General features: G+C 39.1%; 1 protein-coding gene and 1 long non-coding RNA gene across 12 annotated transcripts in view; one reads left to right on the top strand and one right to left on the bottom strand.

The window, feature by feature from the left end:
* Nucleotides 1-12,680, bottom strand: part of LOC135440015 (uncharacterized) — a 101,701-nt gene that overhangs the window by 10,526 nt on the left and 78,495 nt on the right. The window lies entirely within an intron of this gene.
* The window catches only part of rg (rugose), a 259,509-nt gene that overhangs the window by 239,534 nt on the left and 7,295 nt on the right, over nt 1-12,680 (top strand). For 5 of the 10 annotated variants that reach the window (XM_064698960.1, XM_064698958.1, XM_064698962.1 and 2 more), the window contains 3 exons: nt 382-532; nt 1,739-2,878; nt 8,643-8,752. In XM_064698960.1, coding sequence (XP_064555030.1) covers nt 382-532; nt 1,739-2,878; nt 8,643-8,752 — 1,401 coding nt within the window. Of the gene's footprint in view, nt 1-381; nt 533-1,738; nt 2,879-8,642; nt 8,753-9,276; nt 9,448-12,680 lie in introns of all 10 variants that reach the window. The other 5 variants (XM_064698963.1, XM_064698966.1, XM_064698968.1 and 2 more) reach the window with 2 other exon arrangements.

Genomic DNA, 12,680 nt, shown 5'->3' with positions numbered 1-12,680 from the left:
CCTTCCTTTACAGCCAGATAACAACCCATTTCCAATTATTTTTCATTTCCAGTCGATCCATTACCAGCTGTTTCATTTCCAGTTGTTCCATATCAGTTGTTTCATTTCAAGTCTCTCTTTTCCCAGCTGGTTATTTTCTGGTCAATAGCCCGTTTACCATTTTAAATCATCCTCACTTGTTTCATAGCCAATTGTTTCAATTCCAGTTGTTCCTTTCACAGTTATTTTCACTTCCCGTCCACTTTTCATGGCTCCACCCCCCCCCCCCCCCTCCTCCTTTATTTCTAGTGATTCCCATATGTTTCATCCCCTATTTGTACTATTTATATTACTCTCTTTCTCACACACGATCTCTTTCTCTGTTCACTTTGTCTTCCACAGGAGGAAACGAAACAAGCGCAATTCCTATCGTTGGCCATCGTTTACTTCATTTCAGTGCTGATGGTGTCCAAATATCGGGACATTTTGGAACCACCCGCAGAGCCGCAACTGCAGCGTCAATCGCCGGTGATGCAGCGCAGCGCGGGCAGCGGTAAGTGTTACCAGTTAAGAGCTCTAGATCTAGGACGATAAACAATATGAAATTTCCTCGTACCTAACGGCATTTGCCACGTTTTACAACATTATTTCTCGGGCGGGTACTTGATATTATTGATTATTTTAAGTTTTCCGTTTCATATCGTTTCGCAATTCTCATGCGTTGCATTTGCTTTGCTAATTTGCGTCTGTCGCTCGTCTTTGTCTTTGCCTTTGTCTCTATTTCATTTCGTTTCGTTTCGTTTTGTTTTGTTTCGCTTTACGTTTGCTGCACCAAATGCTACACAGTTCGTTTATTGGTTCTCTTCGCTCTCTAACTAAATATATATAATTCTCTCTTCGACTTTCTCAAATGAATTCGAATACTTTTTGTTCCATTACTGCGTTCCATTACATTATGTCATCTATTTTATTTTTCTTCATTACCTTACTTTGCAGCTTGTTTTGCGTTTGCATTCCTTTTGCGTTAACAGCTGCTAAGCGAGTCCCTAAATATTTTAATGGTAGCAGAAACTCACTGCCACTGACCACTAGTAATCTTAACAGCACCACCACCAACGGCAAACACCAACGCCACCAGCTCCACCAGCACCGCCGCCACCACCACCACATGTAGTGTGATCTCAATGCAAGCAGTCAACGTGTGTGTGCGTGCGTGGTTGTGTGCGTGTGCGTGTGCGTGTGCGTGTGCGTGTCTTACTTAGTCGAAGCAAAAGGCGCACTTTGCACCAGTTACACCGCCCTGCCCACCAACAAAACCCTGCGACCGCCCCTTTAACCACCCCTGTTAATACGGACCACTTAATCATTAGCTTTTAAGAACGCTCATCGAGTCCATTGTTGGAGATACTATTCAGTTTTTCTGTGTTTTATTTCATCGTTCCGTTTTCTAATGATTTCATTTCACGCTGCTTTTTCGGATTTATTGTATAAACAAAAAAAAAAAAAAAAACAAACAAACTACCAAAAAATACCAAAATATATACCAACAAAATACCAAAAATAAAAATACTTTGTAACTAATACCAAATTAAACGTATAAAATGAAAAATGCTCGCCATAACTCCCCCACGCTCCCATCAAAATCCAACGCAACCCATTCTGCTCTGTGTGTGTGTAAATATGAAATCCCGACCACGCCCACCCGACAAATAATTTGAATGGATGCCAACAATAATAATAAAAACGACAACAACATTAGAAGCCGCCAGCGCACGTCCCTTGTTCCCGCAATGGTCGCATCACGTCTATCCACAATTTCTGCCCGAGTCACATCAGAATCATGTGGCCACCGCCTCAATGCAACAGCAGCAGCAGCAGCTGCAACAACAGCAGCAGCAGCAACATTATTATCAACATCAGCCACACAATCATAGCCATCATCATATGGCCGCCGCCTACTATCAACATCAGCAGCAGCAGCAGCAACAGCAGCAGCAGCAGCAACAGCAGCAACAGCAGCAACATCAGCAGCAGCAGCAACATGCCGCTGCACAGCAGCAACAGCTGGGCAACATTTCACCACTGCCACCGATGGGCGGCGCACACTCGACCAGCTCGTCGGCCAGCTCGACAGCTACATCACAGCCAGCGTCCAGCTCATCGCTGTCCTCGCTGGCCTCGCAGAGCCAGCAACAGGTGAACACGTCGGCAACACTGCATCGCCAGCAACTGCACAAGCACCAGCAGCAACAGCAACAGCAGCAACAGCATTTTCATGCCCACCAGCCGCACTATGCGCTGATCAATGGCCACCAGCAGCAACAGCAACAGCAGCAGCAGCAACAACAGCTGCTTAATGGCAAGCACAACCATTATGCTGGTCAGGTGGAGAATGGCACCACCGGCGGTGGTTATCACACGCATCCACATGCATTTATGCGGGGCCTGCAAATGAATGGAGAGCAGCAGCAGAATGGAATCGGCGCTGCGGAGCATCATCATGCAGCTGTCCTCAATGGACATGCCAGCAGCAACAGCAGCACCAGTAATGGCAACAGCAACAGCAACAACAACGGCAACAGCAACAATAACAACAGCAACAAAAACAGCAACAGCAACAACAACATGCGCAATTTACGCAATGGAGGTGCAGCAACAGCTGCTGCTGCTGCTGCTGCTGCAGCTGCTGCAGCTGCTGCCGCTGGCGCCGGCGGCGGCTGCCTGGGCATGGGCATGGGCATGGGCATGGGCATGAACATGGGCATGGGCATGGGTATGAACATGAGCGGCATGGGCGGAATGGGATTGAGCGATGGCGGCTCTGCATATAAAACGAATGCCATCAATAACAATTATCGCTACAATGGACGGAACGCCAACGTATCTGGCTCTGGAACAGGTATCGCTCGTTATGAGTATTGTAGTGTGTAGTTTATGTCACGCTCTAACTAACTATTTAACACTATCTATCTATCTATTTATCTATCTATCTATCTATCTATCTCTCTCTTTCTCTCACTTAATATGTATGTGTCTGTATATACTTGTATATTTAGTTATTATAAACTTTTGAACTCTATCTTTGCTCTCTCTTACTCTCTCTCTCGCTCTCTCTCTCTCACTATACATCTCTGTCTCTCTTAGACCACACTCAAGTAGTTGTTGCTGCTCACTGTTTCTTTACCTTTATGTTTTCTTTGCGTTTCATTCCATTTTCGGTTCGTATTTCTTGTATTATTATCCCGTTCTTTGTTTTATTCCGCTGCGTTGCATTTCTTTACGCTCATTTCATTCCATTTGCCTCTCAATGTCTAGTTTTAGCTGTAGCTGCTATATAACTATCCTATATAGCCCATAAATGTGTATCTATTGTCCTCTATGTTTAGCTTAGCTCCTAGCCAACTCTCCCTTTCTCTCTCGCTCTCTCTCTCTCTCCCTTTCACTCTCTGTCTATCTCGCTCTCTCTCTCTATCTATCTATCTAGATGTTTTCACCTTACTCTAAACTCTTGCTCCACAATACGCGCAAAAGTGATTTTCATTTCAAATGTCATTACGCGTATGTGTGTATGTGTGTGTATGTATGTGTATATATATAGGTGTGTATGTGTATGTGTGTTATTAAACATCTAGGCCCCACACATATGTATATATTAATGGGCAAACTATTGCCAGCAAATTGACTCCGAGTGTAAATTGGCACAACTACACCCACTCGTCCCCTTCATTGATTTCTTGTCACGTATTTCATTTTTTTGGTTTAGCCTCAATTTTTGTTGATATAATATTTTGTGCGTGTTTTGTATTTTAATTTCTTAATAGGAGCTTAAGAGGTACTTTATTTGCATTTATTGCCCGTCGTTTTATGCCTAATTAATTCCATTTTAATGATTGGAATTGCACATTTAAAATCAATACAATGCAATCTGCTTGAATAAGTTTTGGGCAAAAATTGAATTGATATCAATTATTTAATCAATGCAATTCATCAATAATGCAACATTCAGTGATAACAATCCTTTTATCTTTGCATAACAACAATGTCGATTGTATTGCTAATTTTTTGTGCGCAAATCTGAGCGCATTGTGCAACAAAATAAATATTCATAAAAAGCATCCACTATTTCATTTCGAATTCCAATTATCAGTTGTCCCACTCATTTTTCACCCGTTGGGTGGGAGTTAGCCAAAAGCGCTTAAAACCCAACGTAGATTTTGGAAACTACGGTTAAAGCCAATCGCGTGAATATTCACAATTCACACCAATTTTCCACTCACGTGGGTGAAATCTTTTTAGTCCTCAGTATAGATAATTAATAGGCAATGTCACTTAAAGAAAGTCAAATTCTAGTTTCCCCTTTCATATTGAAAACTTACAAGCATTAATAATTTATATTCAATTTTGTTGCACAGCCCCAAATTGTTAGATATCCAAATAAGTTTAAAGCCAATCGAGTGAATATTTACAATTTCCGCCAATATTCCACTCTCGTAGGTGAAATCTTTTAAATCAACAGCATTGATAATTAGTGGGCCATGTAACTTATAAAAAGCGAAATTCTAGTTTCCCCTTTCATATTACCAACTTAAAAACATGCATAATTTAGATTGAAAATAAGTTTAAAGCCAATTGCGTGAATATTCACAATTTCCACTAATTTTCCACTCTCGTAGGTGAAATTTTTTAAATCAACAGCATTGATAATCAATAGTCAATGTCACTTATAGAAAGCCTAAATCCTAGTTTCCCTTTTCATATTGAAAACTTACAAGCATACATAATTTGGATTGAATTTTGTTGCACAGTGTACTCATGTGAATAGCCCGACTAAAGCTCTAGGGCATTAAAGGCGCATTATTGGGTTTTGGAATAATTCCAATTCATTTTTTTTCTTTTTGTTTTTTTGTATAAATTGTTAAACAATTTGCTGCACAATGCACATTTACTTAAATATTTATTTATTCCATACATACAAAATGCTTTAGTTTGATTGCGCCGGTTATGCAATTATTGTCCCAAAAGTCAATTATTTGATTTGATACCAAATTTAATTAGCTGCCATTTTTTGTTTGTTGTCGGCGCAAAAACATTTTTTTTAATTATTGCGAAAAATGTCGATTCGATTTAAAATTTTGATTTGAAAAGCGACGTTTGCTAATTTGTTGACAGTTGACAACGACAAAGAACAGAATGCAAACAAACGCTAGTGTGTGTGGCTGTGTAAGTGTGAGCGAGTGTGTGTGGGTGTGTAAGTGTGAGCGAGTGTGTGTGGGTGTCTGTGTCACCAGTTTTGCGTGTGCGTTGTTCTGTCAGGTCATGGGGCACAGTGTTATCCATTTATGCTTTTAAAGTGTGCAATCTATCTTTGTAACTAGGGTTAGCACATACACACATACATACACACACACACACACACACACACACACAGACACACACATAGACACACGCAAATGCAGCCACAATGACAGTACAATTTTTGATAGCTGGGCGGGGCAGCAGCTGATTGGGGGCAGACGGCTCTAACTCATCATTTTCATGTGCTGTCAGCACACATTTCATTTCATTTATCTTCATTTGCTTAGCACACACACTCACACACACACACACACACACACATATAGTCAAACGCATAGAAATTCCAGCAGGGCAAAAAAGTAAAATCTAGTTCGTTAATTTTCTATTCCATAAAAATAAATTAAAGGCACATTCAACATTTATTATTTTCTTTGGCTCGCATAAAATATTTGGCAGACAGGCCATTAAAAAAAAAGAACGATACGCGTGCATTTAAAAAATGGCTGCCTGGACACTCACACACACACATACACACACAACAGTATTAATGGCAGCGACAAAAATGTAAATTAGTCGCAGAAAAGCAGCAAAAACAACACGAATATAAATTAAATGAAAGAGAGAGAGAGAGAGAGACAGTGAGAGAGAGAGTGAGAAAGAAGTGAGTGGGAGGGGTGGGGGGGGGGGGGTGTAAGAACTGGAGCGAGGGACAGCAGCAGTTGGTACAGCTGTAAAAGCCGATAACACGCTTTCAATGTTGAAACAAAAGTAATTTGCGGCCTGCACACACCTCTGGCTTCCCCTCTCTCTCTCTCTCTCCTCTGCTCCCATTCTTGCTCTTTGTCGCCCTTTATGTGTGTGTCTGTGTGTCTGTGCATGAAAAACGGCCACACTGGGAAATTATTACAAATTAAGCGCAAAAAAAGCAGCAGCAGCACGAAACAAGCCACACAACACAAAATAAGAGAAGCATAGCATACTTAACAGCGCAGGCCATAAATTTCAATTAAGACGTTAATCAACACTGTAAAGCACGCTGTTACAATAAAGGCCGCACACAATAGCCGGCCAATTGGCTAATAAGTTGGCTAAAAGCGGGCGCACCAGCGCACCGCCTGCGCCTGCTGCACTTCCAGATACTTTTGTATCTCTAGATTTAATTATGTATCCGTGAGATGCATAGCTTCAAAACTGCAATTCCATGGGCGAACAAATGGCCTAAGCCCCAGCGTTAGCAGCCATAAAACTTTACATATTTCAAAATTACTAGCGAACAATGGGTTGAGCGGGCGTGGCAGCAATGAAAATTAGAAATTCAAATGCACAGTCATAACAGCTGCAGCGGATAGTAACTAAAAGAGAGAAAGAGGTAGAGAAAGGGCTGGCCGGCGGTAGACACACAGACACATTCAGCTAGAGATTAGTTGCCAGCACTTTAGACGCCAAAAAGAATATAATAAAAAAAAAAATATACCAAATGCTGCTAAAAACTGTTGTAAAATTATAAAACTATGCACTGACTCTCACTCTGGCCTCCATCTATTGCTATTTCACTCTAGTTTGGTCAGCGGACTGCAAGCTTGTGTCCTTGTAATGTGTGTGCATGTGCTTAGGTATGCAAATTTGAGCTCTTCAACATCAGCTACATGCAGTCAAAGCCATTTGACTAATTAATGCAAAAGTTAAACAATTTTCACACCTCAAAACTGTCAAGCAACTGGCTGCCTTTCAGCCTGCCAAACATATTTGAAGTTTCATTTGCTCAAATCCAAGTTTTCGCTTGTCCATTAAGATGGTCTAAAATTTAGTTGTCCAATCGAGAGACTTACCCAACGGCTGCAGACGAATTTTCATTTATCTAATAGTTAAATGCATGCGGACAGGCAACTTACATAAGCTATGTCATATTTGTTTTGCTGTCTGAAACAGAAATCAATTTCCAAAGACCTGCTTCTTATGTGCCTGTCAAAGTTAGTCGGCGGTTTCGATATGTTCTTCAAATGCATACCATTCGCTCTGACAGCAGAAAAAAAATAACAAGCTTATGTCAAAGGTAGAAGCCCCTTTGACGTGCTGTCAAAGCAGCTTTTGTTATTTTACTTTCAAAATTTGTCTGTCAACATTTAGCATTCAGTTTATTCCCGCGCTGAATATTTGATAGCGACTTGATGGTAAATCTGGCAGCACTGCCATTGCAAATCTGGCAGCACTGCCTACTTATCAAATGGGGCCTTGCCAGATATTGAATGCATTTGTATACGCATTGCTAATGCTTGAAAAGGGTGTATTGCTTATGTGTTTGTTTACGAACTCGAAAACTATATGAGCTACAGACTTGACATATGAAATATAAATTCTTATATACCATCAATATTCTTATTATTGACAAATACCGAATTTAAGATGGTTTTTGTAAGCATAACTCGAAAATTATGGGAGTATAGAAAAGATATTCGTTTCTTAAAGATAGAGCCTTGGGCTTTGGCATGCACACACACTACAAATTTTAATGCATATCAGACTGTAAATACCCAAGTTAATTAAGAGCGCATACATCATGAATCATATGGGGCAGTCGCTGCCTAAAGCTGACATTAATTTCAACTTGACGTTAAGTTCAAGGTATCCACTAGTCGGGCACTGCCTTCGGGGTCATTCAATTAAAACTAAACTGCTTTTCAAATAGCTCGAAATCGATTGGGGTCAAAAAGATTACGTGCCGAGAGTAAACATTGAGCTGCATAGACAGTAAAGGCTAATTAGAAATCATATTGGCAAAAGGAACGCAACTTAAGAAAATGATGTATAGAATATCGCATCATTCATGTAATTTAAAAGCTCAGTTCTCTAACAAGATTGCCTGGAACCCAAGCGTAATTGAAATATGAACTGGGCCTGAAATTGATTGTAAGCTGGAACAAGAATTTACGCATAGCTTAAAATACTTGCAGGAATAACTCGCTTTTGCCTGGCTGTACGATGTTTCTCTAGCTTAAAGACTCTTGAGTGTGTGTGTGCGTGTATGTGTGTGTTGTGAATGCGCTGCGCTGAGTTTGAGTTTTTTGTATGATACTTTAAATGTGTGCACACAGCTTAGCGACTATGAATACCTATTTTCCAAATTACATACTTATATGTAACTTATTCAACAGTTATATACATATTTATATATATATATATATATTTATATATACAGCTTCTGCAGTTGTGCTCAAATGATTTACCTTGGCGCAGCTGTAGAGGTTATTAAATACACTTCAATATCGTATAAATTTGTGCTTAATTAAAAGCTTTCATATTTATCTAGATTTTATAATATTTATCTGTTTATTTATCTCTGATTTATTGTGCTCTCTTCTCTTGAACAGGCGGCCGTCAGATTCAGGATAGCGATTACGAGATTATCGTCGTTGATGAGAATAATCCCTCGGTGCTGGCGGATAATGATTCCCACTCCAGTGGACCGCCATCCATAAAGGTGAGTACCATTCAAGACGCGTTAGTTGGGTGTGTGTGTCTGTGTGTGTGTGTGGTGGGAGTGTGAGTGCTTGTCTGTGTGCGCGTGTTTGAAGTAAAATTCAAGTAACTGAAGAACAAGTTTAATCCTAGTATAACTGAGGGCTGGGTTCGGGGAGAGGACGGGTTTGCTTGGCAAACTCACTCTCCCTGGTTAAAGTTTCTAGTGGGAAGCACTTCTTGAGTTCAGTTCTTAAACACTTTGCATGGCAGTTTGAATGTCACTTAGATGAATGAAACTTCCCTCACTTCTCTAAACTACAAATAAGTCGAAACTTGCATTAACTTTTAACTGAGAAGGAGAGTGCCTGCGTGTGTGTTGGTTTGTGTGCGGGAACTTATGTGTATGTGCGTAGGTTAGCTTAATTTATAAAAGTAAAAAAAAACAACAAAAAACAACATGAACAAGCAGAACAACAACAATGAAGCATGTTTTATAAATCAAACACTAAAACGAAGCAACTCAATCAAAACAAACTGTCACAGGCTAATATTAACAACAACAATAACAACAACACTAAGACAACAACCGCAACAACAACTACCGCAACAACAACAGCTACAACAACAACAAGAACAACAACTAAAGATACAATCAAAATTCAACAACAACCATTGTCACCACCCAAGCCAATGGTCCCAAAAAAATTACCAAAGGTAACAACTAATAAAAATTCCATACAAACAATTACCAAAAATTGCAAAATACTGCAACAATAATTTGCAATAATTTGACAACAACAACTTTAAAGCAGTCTCACCCACACTCTCACACACACACACACGTACAGCAACAACAACCACAACGTTTGTACCGCTGCCAATCACAAAAAAAATAAAAAAAACACCATGTCAATTACGAAGTTTCTTATGCACCCAATACTCATATTCGTACCCGTTAATACATGTAGTCCACAATTTATAATTCATTAAACTTTATTTTCGGCATGCCGAATTATAAATAGCCTTGCAGAAAACTAGGTAGTAATATAGTATATAGATTATTGAGATCATACTCCGATTTCAGCTCTAAATCGTTTGATTGTGAGAAGGGAGAAGCACAGCGAGAACTTCATTAAATATTCCAGCTAGACACAGAAAACAAAAGAAGTAGAATCGATAAGTTCAGCTAAAAGCAAAGCAAGAAAAGCGAAGGCTCAGTAAGTCCAGAACACACACAACTAGACTAAAGCAAGAAGCATAGTGTTTAAGATTTTAAACCAAGAAGCAAATAGCGAATAGTGTTTAAGTGATAGTCGCTGTAATTCGATAAGCAAACAAATAAGTTAAGAGCGAAGCGAGAAGTAAATTGACTTGATAAGTGAGAAGCCTATCAAGAAGTTTAGTGAGAAGAATTGAAAAAAACGAACACTCAGTAAAGCGAGAAACAAAGTCAAGTGCAAAATAAAATACATGCTAATAAAGCGAGAACTGAAGCAATAAGTTGAGTGACAAACAAAACAACACGCTAAGCAGTTAAAATCGAAGTTAGAACCGTCATAAAGTGAGAAGCTTAAAGCTAGGTATGCTGCGCGGTAAAGTAACAGAATATAGCATTAAAAGAAGAAGCCTATTGAGAAGCATCAAAAAGAACCGATTGTTGTACAGCACAAATCATAGGAAGACAAGAAAGATACTGAAGCGAGAAGCATAGTCAAGTGCCAGACAGAGTAACAAGTGTAGCTAGGCAAAGCGAGAAGCAAAGCAATAAGTGACAACCAAATCAGAAAGCTTAGCAGTGAGAAGCGAAAAGGAAGCCGTAATGAAGCTTAAAGCTGAGCGATATGCTTATTAAGGCAAAAGCCAAAAGCATTTAAATGCATGGAAAAGCGCGAAGGGAGAAGCTTTTTAACAGTTTCATCGGAAATTTAATAAATATTAATATCATTAATCATCGGAAATTTAATAAATATAAATATATAAATACCGTATGATATTAGGGCAAATGTTGAATATAATTAAAAATGAGTTAAAAACCTCACTTAAATTCATGTATTTTTTTGATTACACAGCAACCATTTGAACAGATACGTCAGACTCTCTGCAAGGCTATTATGAATAAAACATTTTATGTTATTTAAGAATTTATAACCTTTATTGACATTTCCTGTGTGTTAATTAGTGCACCGACCACGCCCACAGCCCACATGCCACAGTCGACAGTCCACAGTCGAAGCAAACACAAATCATCTGAAATCATTTATTTTGTTTGCATTCGTAAACAGTTGTCGTTTTTGTGCATTTCGTTGGAATGAAATGTGTTTTTCAGAAAAAGAATTTTTCATTTCGTTTTTCCGTTTATCAGTTTTTCATTTACTTCTCTTTCGCTCCCTCCCTCCCTCTATTGTCCTGTCTCTCTGCCTTTCTCTGTTGCATTTAGAGAGTTCGGTTTGTTTGTCAATTTGTAATTTAATTTCTTTGCGTTTTGTGGCCGCACAAATGTGACGTTGCATAATTGCAAATGTCCAACTGAGCTGAGCAATCAATATTGCATCAATGGCGCAATGTATCAGTAAATCATGCAATCAATTAACCAACACAATGCGACATTTACACAGAATTGTTCACTCACAGGTATTAAGTCGAATGCAACGTATCTAACTATTTTACAGTTGAGCTCACAGGTAATCCTTGTCCGGGACATGAAACGACATTAGACACTTTTCCTCTTCGCTGAACCGCAAACCGCAAACCGAGTTCAGCCTCAAACCTCTTGTCACAATACATTTAAGCCCCGTCCAGTTCGAGTTGACAAAACTGATGACATTTCGCTGGAATATGATATGATTGTGCTGACATTGAGCGTTTTAATTAGGATTCTTTAGACTCTCTTTTAGTCTGCATTTGGTACCATCACAATTTGCTTCTTTTAGCAAAAAAGTCCAGTGAATGGCGTAACATCAACTGCTAGCAAAGAGAAGCTTGCAGCTTATCTTTTCGGTTCAAGTAAATACTCCAAATATTTATCGAACCTGAAACTTATTTGCATATTTAACTAGTTTGGAATTTGACAATATGTATTCTGGTGAATTTGTTAAACTTTTGAATAAGTTTCGTATGTGAAGTGTGGAAGATATTCATATCTACAGCTCAATACTATGCCCACAGCCGATCTATTTAATTAGATAATTCTGTTGAACTGTCGACAATAATCAGATCCAGATATTTGAATTAGAATTCCACTAATATATTTGTAATATTCCTACACTTTAAGCTAGTTCCCTCTCCCACTCTCTCTTTCTCTCTCCCTCTTCCTCTCTCATATATCCCATTTATGGAATGAATTCAATTAACTCTGCCAATGAAAACCTCAAGAAATTTCTATTCATCGATGATTAATCTTCCTCTTGAGTTCTCTTGGCTGGGTACTTCAACATGGTATTCTATATTATATTATAGCTTAAATCTAACAGCATACCAAACCCAAACTTGCCCTTCGTCTTGTTTTATAAGAATCATAATTGCAGGGTATCTACAAGTCGGGCAGCTGCAGTTTTTTATTTATTTTGTAACTTCTTTTTCGTTTGTTTTAAAGGAGAATACGAATTGAATTGCTATTAAATGCAATCAATAATTCATTAAGCAATCTTCGCGCCAATCCGCGCATACAAACTCACACACTCACAAACTCACACACACACACACGCACACACACTTACACACAAGTTTGATTTGGCTGCGTGCACCACGTGATTTGTTGTGTGTCTCTTCGATTTGTTTGTGTATGTGTCTTGTGATTTATGTATGTTTATATCTATGTATATGTTATGCAATTAGTGTTACCAACTAGAATAACAATGCCGAATCACACACACACTGACACAGACACACGCACACACTTACGCACAGAGTAGCTCTTATCTTGTGACGCTCACGACGTGCCGTCTTCC

Source organism: Drosophila montana, unplaced genomic scaffold (assembly GCF_035044405.1).
Source record: "Drosophila montana isolate Dmon_TW-CO22-7 unplaced genomic scaffold, ASM3504440v1 contig_786_1, whole genome shotgun sequence".
Lineage (NCBI taxonomy): Eukaryota > Metazoa > Arthropoda > Insecta > Diptera > Drosophilidae > Drosophila > Drosophila montana.
This window is presented reverse-complemented; position numbering and strand designations above follow the sequence as displayed.